Source organism: Scomber japonicus, chromosome 3, assembly GCF_027409825.1.
Source record: "Scomber japonicus isolate fScoJap1 chromosome 3, fScoJap1.pri, whole genome shotgun sequence".
Taxonomy (NCBI): domain Eukaryota; kingdom Metazoa; phylum Chordata; class Actinopteri; order Scombriformes; family Scombridae; genus Scomber; species Scomber japonicus.
Window position 1 is genome coordinate 14,104,215 of NC_070580.1, and position 12,934 is coordinate 14,117,148.

A 12,934-nucleotide genomic window follows, 5' to 3' on the forward strand; every position below is an offset into this window, starting at 1 on the left:
AGACGTGGCTCATTGATTGTAAGAAATATCAGGATTTGGATAAACAAACAATTCTTGGAAGCAGGATGAGTTTATTGTTGGTTGACAACAAGAAAGATCCTAAAAACTGACAGCCTTATTGAAGTTTATAGGAACCTACTCAAATAAAAGAACTAAGAGATAGTCAATAATACATTATACTTTGAAAGTGACTTCAGTCCCCTCGATGCCACCTTCACTGACAACCAAGATGGTATTCCAGCGCTGTGGATGGGGATGTAAATTACTGGTACTGAAATGGAACATTTGCCACAAAAACCCATAGTTGGGTTGGGCAAAGTGTCTCAAGTCAAGTAGACTGAACTGGATTTTCTCTGGAAAAAGGAAAATAGCTTCTGTTGCTATGAACACCAGAAAATAGGACCAGTATATTAAGTACAGTAACAGTGTAATTTACTATCTCAAAAAGTGGATTTAGTATTAAGACACTCTTTAAAAACAAAACTGCATGGCACCTAAATTTAAACTTTTAGACCTGTTGCTCCACTGCCAAGGTGAGTGGTAGTGACTCTTGTTGGTATAATGTTACAATATCACACCTTGCCAGGAGCTAGTAGCATGATGGCTTCAAAATTCTTCTTCTTCTCCAGGAAAGCAGCTCACAAATCCTGTGCACAGCTTGGCAATAAAAACCAAAGAAATATAGAATCCATGTTAGCCCTATTCTGCCGGTGCAAGGGCAGATTCCAGGCCCTAAATACAGAGTAATGAGGCATTAAAGTCTGGGGCTGAGGAGGGTAATAATAAGAATGAAAGAGGGAGGGGGGTTGTGTGGAGGGTAAGACGGGAAAAGGGACAATAGTTTCCAGAGGAAAGAAAGAGTGAGGGAAAGAACGAGGGGGGGAGAAGGAGAGATAAGACTGGTGGCTTATCCTAGTTACTGGGGACGGATTAAGTGATGTGCCACTTTGGGTTTGGTGAACACACACACACAAACACAGGCCTTCCCAGTCTAGTCTTTCACTCTTCCTCATGTTCGATCACCCTCAGAGAGACACACACATCCAGACATGTGCTGAGAGGGGTTAAGGAGCTGCGTTGCCCTCTGAGGCAGTCTTACTGGGCTGTAATGACTTTAGTGGATGTCAGATTCTTTTTATCCACCAGTGTAATATAATAAAACAGAAAGGAGGGAGCTATCTTCTTCAAGCTGCCTTCATAGGCCTCAGTGGACTGTCTCTCCCACTCCTTCTCTTTTCTCTACCTTCCTCACTTCACCCATCCCTGCCTCTCTCTCTCTCTGCTCCCAGATTAAAGGCTCTGTCCTTGATAACTTTGACCTCTTTCCCTCATTCCCTTTCCTTACTCTCTGTTTTCTATGTGGTGTTCGGTGTGTTGAGCCCTCTGTTCTCCTTTTTTTCCAGGGCTCCGCTCCTCCTCAGGTGTCAGCCATGACAGTGTAGGGTGCTTGCACTGCTCCACTTTCAGTCATGTGCTATGACAGCCTGAGTTTCACTCCAGACGCTTGGGTCAGGTCCCCCACTGCTTCAGGGCCCTCTTGTTATCTCTATGCTCTCCAAAGTCTTACTATGCTTTGTATTCCTTCTCTCTGTCTGTCTTTGTCAGTGGGTGCACTATGAAACAAAGTCTGGTTCACCCTGAGGGTCAAATGGAGACAGCATAGTTGGTGTAGCTAAGATCACATACATTAGTCATTTCAGTACATGTAATCCTACTTCACAAAACACTAAAACTTAAATTATTTTTTATTTAATTTTGTCTTTTTCACAATGGGATCTTAACAACCAATAACCTGAAGCTCCCCAGAAGTGATCTTTTATGAAAATGTGACACACACACACACACACACACACACACACAAATAAATACATACTTCCCTTTATTTATTCTCACCCATTTCTTACTTTCATCCTATTTCCTCCTCTTTTTTTTGCTGATGTTCCATCCATCTCCACTGCTTCATTGAGCTGTGTGTGTTTATGTGTATAGCGGTGGTGATGGCGGGTGGGGGGTCTAATTCAATTCACCAGCAGCCAGTTCCAGTTCACATTAACACAGTTTAATAAAAGACTATTCAATTAGCTCGAGAGCTCCATGCGAGTTGTGTGCTGCGTGCAGAAACAGAATGGTGACTGTCATTGATGGAGCCACACACTCCAATTAGGCTCACTGTCGACTTCTCACGTACACGATGCCAAGTTGGCTGAGGGAAAGAGAAGAAAAAGAGGAGAGCGTAACAGAGAGGGAGAGAGAAAAAGTGCAGGGGCAAAAGAGTCCAGCAGTGGGTGAACTCAGGAAAGACAGTAGGTATGTGTGTGTTTGACTGCATGGGAATTCTACAGGCGTCTAATTTTACTTGAATTGATCCCCATTAAGTCTTTACAAAGGGCAGTAGTTTCTCAAAGTCTGACACCACCTCTCACTTGCAGACATCACTTCAGCTGGATGACAACGAACAGCCAACAAACAGCGTTCAAAAGCTGAATAAAGGGGATGGTTCCCGAGCTGCTAAAACATATAACATTAGGCTCTGTGGATGACTGTCAAACTAGTCTCTGCCTCAAGCTACATGATGTCTGAGCGGTCTCTGGCAACACCTCAAAGAATCACTTTTCAGACAAACACCTGCACTTAAGCAGTAGGAAAAGAGCAAGACAATTACTGTGCGTTGGCTGGGGAGAAAACATTACGGTTATAGCCCCCCCCCCCAATGATACACACAAGTACAAACCCCTCTGCTTTATGTGCATTTCCTGTTACCTGTTGTAGTCATCTGGGCCCAGTAATTGTTAGGGACTGGAAATCAATAGTGGCGCATTGTGAGGCATGAGCAGCCATCTTCTAACCTCGCACCATGCAGCTGTCTCCCCCAATCAAAACCGGGCTGGTTACCAAGGCAACCTCAATCCCATGTCTTTCACAGTAATAAGGCGGGAAAAGAAAGGCATGGCACTGAAGGTGCATGGTTAAAACGGAGCAGGAGGAGTGAGGAAAACGGAGTGAGTGTTGGAAATTTTGTTTAGAAAATAAAATAAAATGATAGCGATGAGAGTTTCAGCAATGACGCACATTTGATGATTAGATTCGTTCAGATTGGACAAACCTCGGCTCCCTTAACAAAAAAACAACAAACCTTCCATCATGATTATGTTTATCTAATTTCAATGCCAAACCGCATTCAAAACATCTCATAAAGACCAGACTTCCATTTTTTTTCACCCATTGTGCTCTCTTATCCGATATATTGGTGAAATATCCCTGATATTTCTGTAATTCAGCCAATTTAATTAAAGGGTGTGGGTTTCTAATAAAAGCCAAATGGCAGATAGCATTGCCTGGGCTTTTCAGGAGCTTGTTTAATCAGAGAATTGCTGAATGGGAGAAGGCAATAACAGAGTGAATAGAGGCTGGTATTTGTAAAGAAATGTCAGGGAGAGAGAAGCGATATGAGAATCACTGGCTCAAACCTCTAATATGGTGCTGGCTTTAATATAGGTAATATGTGCATCATGTCTGTTGGGTTAGAGCTGCCTAATCCCTGGAGAGGAAGTGGAGTTTGTAGTTGAACATATTCACTGACTTGCACACAATTGGGCTGACAGACTGATAAAACACCCATGTACACACCTTCCTGAATCCATTTCTTCATCATTTCATCAGTCTCAGTTTTTCACTTTCACTTTACTTAATTTCCATAATAGAGAATACATTGTATCGATTGGTCAGTGGTGCCGTGCGTGTAACACCGTGATCGATGCCATGGTGGCAAGCCAGAGTCAAACTGTGATCAATAGATCACTCCGTACAGCTATCATTAACAAATACACTCTACTACGACTCACATTCATTGCCACTTGTGTGAATGTACATTTATATCCAGGAACAAGAATGTGGGCATATTATAAATCCATTAATATTCTCTGAGTGTTTGCTGTGTGACTGTGTGCAGTATGTGTGTATGTCTGTGTGCGATAACAAGCCTCTGTCATTCCGAGGGTGGCCAACCATGTCCATATATAAGTGGAAATGCATCTTAACTGAGTCGCTCTCTTTCAGACACGCACACACAGACACAGAGGGAGAGGGTTAAGTGTGTGAGTACCGGTAGTGCTGTGAGCTGTAGCTCTGTGTGCTGACCTTCAGGGTTATCTGGAAGGTTCCTCCACACCTTGCTGCTAGCGCCAACCCCTGCTGTCACCATGGAAACACAGCTAGCAGGGACAATATGTGGCCTGTCCGGTGTGCCACTGGTGTGCACGCGTCCATGTGAGCACTTTTACGTGACGGCACATGTGTACATGAGTTCACTATAGTGGAAAAACATGTGAAACTGGCAAATACACACACACACACACACACACACACACATTAATACAAGCTCACTTCACTCTTCATCCGTCCTCCACTTAATTTATCCCTCATTTCCTTCACTCTCCTTTCCCTTCTTTCTCTTAATGAAACCATGAGCACGGCATACAATCAAGCCCCTGGGCCTATGCAGTATTGTCAGAAGGGTGCACACCACCCCATTTTCAATAGTGGAAGCATTACTGGTGTGCCGTGACAAGAAAGCACCACCATACGAGACGCACACACAAGACACAAAGACACACAACCTGCAGTCTCATCACCACCGGATCACCGGGATTTATTTCAGCGACGGCAGGGGTGTGCCTGTGCAACTTGACAATAAATCAACACATCATACACTCTGGAGTGACAAGTCAAGATAATATACTCAAAAACCAAGAAGGATGGTGAGTGGAAAAGAGAAGGGGAGGGGTGTTGTTCAGTGATGGTGGCTAAATAAATGGATGGGTGGACAGGAGAAGGACAGAGGGAGGCAAGAAATGGACGGATTCAACATGCTCGCTCTCCTCCTTCACTTCTTCCATTCCGGCTCCTCTTTCTTTGGGTTTCTCAGCCGTGATTCGTCTGTGCGCTCTGAAAAAGAGGGAGAGACACAGGGGGGGGGGGGGGGGGGGTTGGGTAGAAAAGAAAAGAGCACGTCAAATCAAAAATATACATTACTAGAACTCAAGAGGAAACTTGCAAAAAATCCAGATGCATCGTGGGAAATCTGGTGCCAGAAAAACACAACAGCCACAAAGTGATGTTGTAAATGACCAAACAATGCAGAGCAAATATCAATTCTAGATATCTAGATTTCACAGTGGGAGCTTAGCCCATCTCTTATTTTCCTTGAACACAACTTAGACCTTTAACAACACAGCACACAGAGTATTTTCTTCCATATGTACAGTAAAACAAATATTTATCTGCCAGCTAGTAACTCAGGACACACTGGTGTTCACACATGGTGTTCTTTTTCAGGCTACATTCAATACTGTCTTTTATTAACTGTATAGCTGGCTGTCTAGCTACATCATTATCTGTATACAAATTCATGAACTATGTGGATTTGATTAAGTATGTGGCTTACTATATTTTAAATGAAAAGTGATTGTTTAATATCTGTTTATTACTGTTGATTATTAAATTATAATCATGTGACTGACTTTCAACACGTGCTTAGCCTAAAAAAAGAAGAACATAGAAAGGAAGGAACAATCTGATTTACGGTAAGTTTATTTCTGGTATTTAGGAAAAGTATCACAAAAACATGTTCAGTAGATACAAAAGTACTGAGTAGATACTTCCAGGCAAACTTCAGCATCTCTCTCCAACTGCAGAGGCTGATTCTCACTAACCTGGCTCATTTGTGAGGCACTTATTAAAGAAAAGAAATCAATCTGATTTGAAATGAGTAGTGCAAGACTCTCATTTGATCAACTAATCGATCAACATGCTCTATCCCTAAGTGTAAGAAAACCCTCTGTGATGGATGCACACTGAGACACACAAAGGAGCTGTAGCGTGTTGGGAGTGTTGACTGTGGCTCTTGTTATAGAAAGTCTGACCTCAGTCCTGGAAGAGTTTGGCCTGCAGCTATTACAGCTGGTGTTTAACTGCATGTGGCAACATACGAAAAAAAAAGACACTAAGGGGCAGGACACACACAGACACACACACAGACACACACAGACACACACACACACACGTTCAAATTCTAATTCAGGGATTCTGCATGGATGGTCTGAAATGGTTTATTGTACACTTAAGATATTTTGGGCACACTCACAACGTGACCTTTTTTGTAGATTACAACTGACTCTTCAAATAAACTCCTCTGAGAAAAAAAAAAAAACCCTAAATCTTTGAGCAAGGCAGCTCCTCTGCAGACACCCAAGCATGCCATAGTTATTTCAGTGCTTTTCAGTGTCTTCCTTGTATTCTATTCCTTCAATCTACCTTCTCAAGATTCGAGATTGTATAACTGCCTTTGCTTGCATATTGGGTGCCTGCACTGTTACCATAGCACTTATTCTAAAGAGACAGCGACAGAGGAGGCGGAGTACTCTTGATGGAGACCACAGTACAGAAGTAGAAAGGTTGTAGCTGTGAAGGCTGAAGGAAAGGAAGAAATAGCCTCATATAATGCATCAGTCCACACAAAATATGAAAGGACTGTAGAGTGCAGGAACTGAAGTTGTGTGTAGGAGTTCTGTATTTGTGGTTTATTGGATTTTTTTATTTTATTTTAAACATTTGTATGTGTACCTTCACTGCTTCCTTGCCTTGTCTTGTTTAATCTGCTGCAAATCAATTACCTCTAAAAAGTAAAACCAAACTGAACTTGGGAGTTTGCAAAGACATTAAAATAAAACAGTTAAAAACAATAAAATGGTGTTTCATCAGTATTCCTCTCTGACACGACTTGAAATGTTAAAAATGAGGCAAAAAAAAGAGAGAAGCGGGCTATGAACTGTGACACCAGGCAAGGTTCATTCCCACTCCATCATAAATATGTTAGCTTGATTTTGAAACAAAAATCTCAACAGATTAAAACTGTGACGAAAATAGCTTCTACAGAAAAATTGTGCAAATGAAACAAAACACTTCAAAAGACGTTTGAAGGGATACTGGAATACTTTCACAGTATAATACAGTATAATTTTAAAGTACAATTAAACAAGATTATTAAGGATTGTGATGTGTCATTTGAAGCAGTGTATGATTCTGTTTTAGACTAGACACGACTAGACACTTCCTATGTCAATACACATACAAACACACAATCACAGAAGGAAGACACGGGGCAACCATGGGGTTAGTGAAGCATTAGCTTATGGCTGCTGGGTGGGCTAGTTGGCATGCTAACTACCATGGTGCTCTGCTGGCAGGCAGATATGCTGGTGGGCAGGTTAGCTGTTCACTTGCCAAGTGCATCCGAGGGCATCGCAGCCTGTGCCATTGAATTGGAGATGAGCAGCAAATGTGACATGGGGAATTAGCTTTACTGTTCCACTCACGTTCTGAGATATAAAGGGGGAGAGTGCGTGTCTGCATATTATTATTATACACTATTTGTTGCTCCAATTGGGTGTGCATGTTACGTGTGTGTGTGTTTGTATGTGTGTGCATTTGTGAGTGTGTGGCATCAGGGTGTGTTGGTGTTGCCGTGCTCATATACAGCTTTGTGATGGGGCATTATGCCTCATGCATAGTGTATGAAGTAGTTCCTGAATTTCAAACTGACCCCCAGCCACCTCCCACAGTACACACAGTTCAATTTGGTGCCCCAGGACCACATTTGGACTGTCGCCATCCACACCTGGATAATTTAAAGACAGGAAAAGCTTTTTATGCATGACACCTTGGGCAGGGAGGGCAGCCAAATGTTTTAGCTCAAGGTCTGCATTGAATTTAAGACTACATTCAGTTACCACTTTATTAGGTACACCCAGCTACAACTAATACAACCCTGCAATAAACCTTTCCTTCATGGATTTTTATAATGTTCAGTTTTTGTTTAAACTGTTTTCAAATGGCACTGATTCAACTTTATGGTCATTTTGGAAGCGGACGTTTGTGGTACTGTTTAATCGTATTCCTGTTATACTGAGAGGTGTTAATATTAGTCCACCCCATTTATATGAGCTGGATGCTGTACATAGAAGTATATGGATCAAATTCCAGCAAAGCACAGTTCAGTTAGTTTGTGTACTGGTTAGTGATCTAATTATGCATTGTTTCTGTGTTTGTAACAGTATTGGACTATTTGAGGCACTACGATATTACATTTAGTCATTTAGTTTTCTGGTCCTAAATGATGTGATTTGTTGTTGTGTCATTTTTTTAATGCTTACTCAATCAGTTCACATTAGTTTAAACTCATTCTTAGACTTGTTGGTGAAAAAGTGCAAAAGTAGAACGAACAACTTCACTTCACTATCACTGACTCTTAAAGAGATGGGAAAAAAAGTCTTGAGATCAGATATAATACACACAAAAACACAGATTCACAGACACAAATACACATGGCACAAAGACACATACAGGCAAACACTTGTTTTCCTCCACCTGGCAGTTTCCATCCAATTAGTGAGTAGCGTGAGGAGAAGATAGACTGTTGTGTTCGTTGGCTAGGAGTCAACTTTGAACGGCAGCAGTGTAAAAGCAACAGTGTATACACGCTGGGTATGTTCACACTTCCATAGGCATAAGGTAATGGGCAACATACAGACAGCTGAACCACATGGAAACACACATCTGCCCATGACACTAACTCACATACACACATGCGCACAAACACACTTGACTTGCTCACTTGGCTTTTCTCTGTGAAAAACAAAAATAATAGACAAGTAGAAAATCAATAACTGTCTTCTCTGCTCAGCGCTAACAGCACTCAGTTCTCTCCCCTCTCTCTGGAGGGACGGAGACAGTTGCCAGGCAAGACTGTCAATCAGACACTCTTAGAGTGGCTGTAGCTCTGCTTGCTTTATAAACACAGACATTCACTGATTACGCAGTCAGTAAGACAGACAGACAGTCAATTAGTCAGTCAGTTGAAAAAGCCCTTTTAGTCAGTCGGTAGGTTGGTCACATGTGCAGGTGCATCTAAACTCTTCGGTCTGTTTGGGTGTTGGATGGTTGCTTGGGTGCATTGATTTACCCGACCACTTACGCCAATTATCAATTTAGTCTGACAGTTGTTTAGGTACTCAGTTGAATACAAGCATTCAATTGCAAAGTCTGCAAATCATCAGCCAAGTTGAAAATAGAGTGATTATTAATTTATTCAATACAGTCACTAAAGTAAATTGATGAACAGTCCGTTGTTAAGTGAGATGGATGTGAAGACCTCTTTGTTTTCATTTTTCTGGAGTGAGAAGCCAATCCACAGAGCAGAATTTTCCAGATATGTGGGAGTAACCAGAACATTTAAATGTTCAATTTTGCTACCCTGATTTTTATTGAGTATACATCTTTACTGGACTTAATATAGTATTTCTTGCCTATCTGGAGGGGATATTTAAGCATTCAACATTTAAATTTTGCTCATTCAGAAATATATTTCATTTTCAAACTAATGGAAAAGACTTAAAAGTACGTCTACACCATGCATGATATGAATATGAGTGAGTACTTCATACTCCAACTGTGGGTGGAGTTTCATTTTAACATTAAATGTGAACCATCTGGGCATCCAAGCATCCTAATGCGTATTCTAAATCATTATTTAAAAAACTAAAAATATTTTCAGTGATTTCAACATTCTTGTCAATGTCAAATCATTGCCATGTTATAGTTCTTGCCTACGAAAGTTTATCATGATTTTAGCATGACATATTTAGCACTACTGCAAGAAACAAATCATTTTAAATCATAAAGAAATGCATAAAGATCAATTGAACCCATGTGAGTGGGAATGAGCAGCTACCACACCTAAACAAATGATGAAGATGATAATGACCATTCCAACCAGACCTGCAAGAGTAAATGAACACCTCAGTTTTCCCCTGGCAATTTTCCCAGACACCATATCTGTACCCAAATGAAGCAAGACACATGGCAGTTCAAATCTGGCAGGAGGGAATGGATCACATGTTACAGAGATGCCAGTCAGTGGAGTATAGCAGCATGGATGTTTAACTGGATGCTGATGGAGTGTCATATAGATTTGAGAGAGAAATTGTTGGAGGATGGGGGTGGGTGTGGACGGCGGATAATCTTTATGTGGCCTGTGCCTTTCTAGGGTGGTCGCCTTGGAGATGATGGATGTGAAAAAGAGGTGGGAAGGAAGGAGGGAATGAGACAGACATAAAGACATAAGGAGACAGAAATACCTGAGCTAGTGTGCATGTGTGACATATGTATGATTATATGATATTCACACACACACGCCATTATTTTATTTTCATGGAATTAAAAACTATGAAGACGGTCATTTAAATAATAATAGTGATTTATAGGATGAAAACGGCAGAGAAAAAAAATGTATACTTTATGTTAGTAGTGGTTGAAATTGACATCGAGTAGCAATCACACAAAAGCTATAATCAGTGTAGGCGCTCTTCTAGTATTCTATAAAGGAGAATTAATAATTACATTGTCTGGTTCTTTGTATGTGTGTGGTCATATGTGTGCGTGTCTAAAAGTAATGTTTGTGTGTGTGTGCTGCAGGACCAGATTGCTGCTGAAAAGAGGGGTTCTGTTATCAGATTAGAGTTAGCAGGCAGGCCAAGGCTCACAGTGGGTCTCACAACCTGCTACTACTGATAGCTATACACACACACTCACATAGAGATAATTCTTTTTTATTTCCTCTGTTATAAAAACCTAAAATCAGACACTTTTTTTTGTCTTAGTCTCTTTTTTCATTCTCCAGCAACACTGACTGACAGCATCCGCTCCTCTCCTCGTTCTTCCTCTTTCAATACTTTGTCATTGCTTCATCCTTCCCCGCTGACAGGACCTCTTCTCTTCTCTTTATTCATCTGCTCTACATTCCCTCCATCATCCACTCGTTTCTACTGTATCTCCCTCTTACACGCTTCTATTAACCCTTCCTCGGTGACAGGCGCTCCTAAGCCTTCTCCCCTATTTTGCTGCCTTTCATCAGTCTCCATCCATTCCCCCATTGACCGGCATCCTCTACTCTCCTCTACTACTACTCTTTCAGACCTGCTATGAAGACTCTCTCATTTTTTTTTTTTTTTTTTTTACTGGAAATGGCACAATTCCTCTTTTTTCCTATCAATCAAATTCTTCACCTGGACAAGCTGGACAGGTTTGAATGAGATGTCATGATTATTTGTTGCTGGGATTTACTGTGGCTGTAAGATGGGGGGAAATATTGGAGTGAATTAGTTGGCCATTACTAAAGCCGTTCAGTACCATTTTTATGGGCATTGTAGGTCTAAACATTTTGTTAGGACTGAATGTTGTCTGAGATGTGCTTAAGATGCTGCTGGCACCACATTTAGAAAGGGACGGCTCTCTGGAAATATGTTTGAATTAGTTTGTGGTTAAAAGCAGCTGGTGAGGAAAATGTCAACTGAAATGTTTTGAAAAAGTGGGGGAATGGCTTTATACAGATGCACAAGATGCACAGCTACTGACATACATACTTACACCCAGATGCTAACATGCACAGATATACAACACACACACACACACACACGCACAGCACGAATGATGGAGGTGACATTAAGAGAAAAAACCATAGCACTTAAACGCGACAGGATCCATTTGCAAAACCCACACACTCCAAACACCTGGCTATTTTCTATCACACATGCAATTTCATTATTTTCTTTCTTTTAAATCCCTTTTCTCTTTTTTCTTGACTTTGTCCTCTGTAACCACAGCTGTAAGAGCTTTAAAAGGAGATGAGAAGATGGGATGATAGACACATTTGGTTCTCCACTCAGCATTTGGACGACCATTGAGGCATAATGCATTTCCTATCTCTAAACTCTAATGCTGACAATAATTACTGCTTATCTAACCTTACTTTAAAGTGTACTAGGTTTGCAAATAACAATTATTTTCATTTTCGACTCATCTATCAATTTATTTACGGAACTGTTTCGACTATAAAATGTCAGAAAATATGTTCCACACACATTTCATCACACACATAGTACTCCTAGTGGTGGAAAATAGGTTTCTGTTCATTCATCTCACTGGCTGATAAGCACTTTAACACTAACGGTACTTCAGGAAAAATACATTTACATTGTGACACATCCAAGCACTGCTCTGAACAATGAGGTATTCCTTTGATTTTACTTTGTCACATCATGTGTTTTTCAGCCATGACTATAATCTCTTTTTTATATATATTCTTAATTTATTTTTCTTTTTGGCATAGACGCCTTTATTTAGCAGTATACTGACAGAATACATGGGAGAGAGAGGGGGGTGTGACATGCAGCAAAGGACCTCCGACCGGGATTCGAACCCGGAGTCGTCTGCGAATATGGCAATATATATATCCAATAATATACAGCAACTCTTTTGTGACCTTTGAGTCCCTCTGTGACTTCTTTTGGCACTATTTTCTGCCTCCTGTTTTTTGTTCAGCTTACACCTTTCTTTCTTTTTTTGCACAAAATGAGACACAAATCATTGATGTGCACATCATCATAATGTACAACATTAGTTCTGCTTACACACTGTCCGGCATGTAGGTTACAAGTTGACCTATGAAAGGAATCTCATGGGATGGTAGGAAACTCTTTGTTGTTATCTCTTAACAAGTTAGTTACTCATTAACATAATAATCTATCAGTCATTCTTTCTACATTTGATGTCAATTTTCATTAAAACATATCTCAGTTATTGTCACTTTTCACAGAGGGCAAAAACACTTATGTGAAAGTGCTGAATTAACTCTGGAAACCACTGGTGCCAATTTTAAACTGTAACTGCACTGTTGCAGAGCACAGATTACTGATTGAAAAACACCATACCGTCTTTGCAAAAATCCACTTGTTCCACGCCCTTTTTGTTAGAGCAATGCTTCATATATTCAGTAATCAAGGCAGAAACAGAGTGGCACTTAACCAAGCATCTCAAAGGA

The 12,934-nt window shown here is 40.8% G+C and overlaps 1 protein-coding gene across 2 annotated transcripts in view; it reads right to left on the minus strand.

Annotated features, from left to right (window-relative positions):
- Positions 1-4,622: 4,622 nt before the first annotated feature.
- LOC128356142 (MICOS complex subunit mic25a-like) overlaps positions 4,623-12,934 on the minus strand; it is a 50,934-nt gene continuing 42,622 nt past the window's right edge. For both annotated transcript variants that reach the window (XM_053316588.1, XM_053316589.1), the window contains one exon: positions 4,623-4,944. In XM_053316588.1, the coding sequence (XP_053172563.1) occupies positions 4,921-4,944 (24 nt within the window). In that variant the 3' untranslated portion in view covers positions 4,623-4,920. The remainder of the gene's footprint in view (positions 4,945-12,934) is intronic.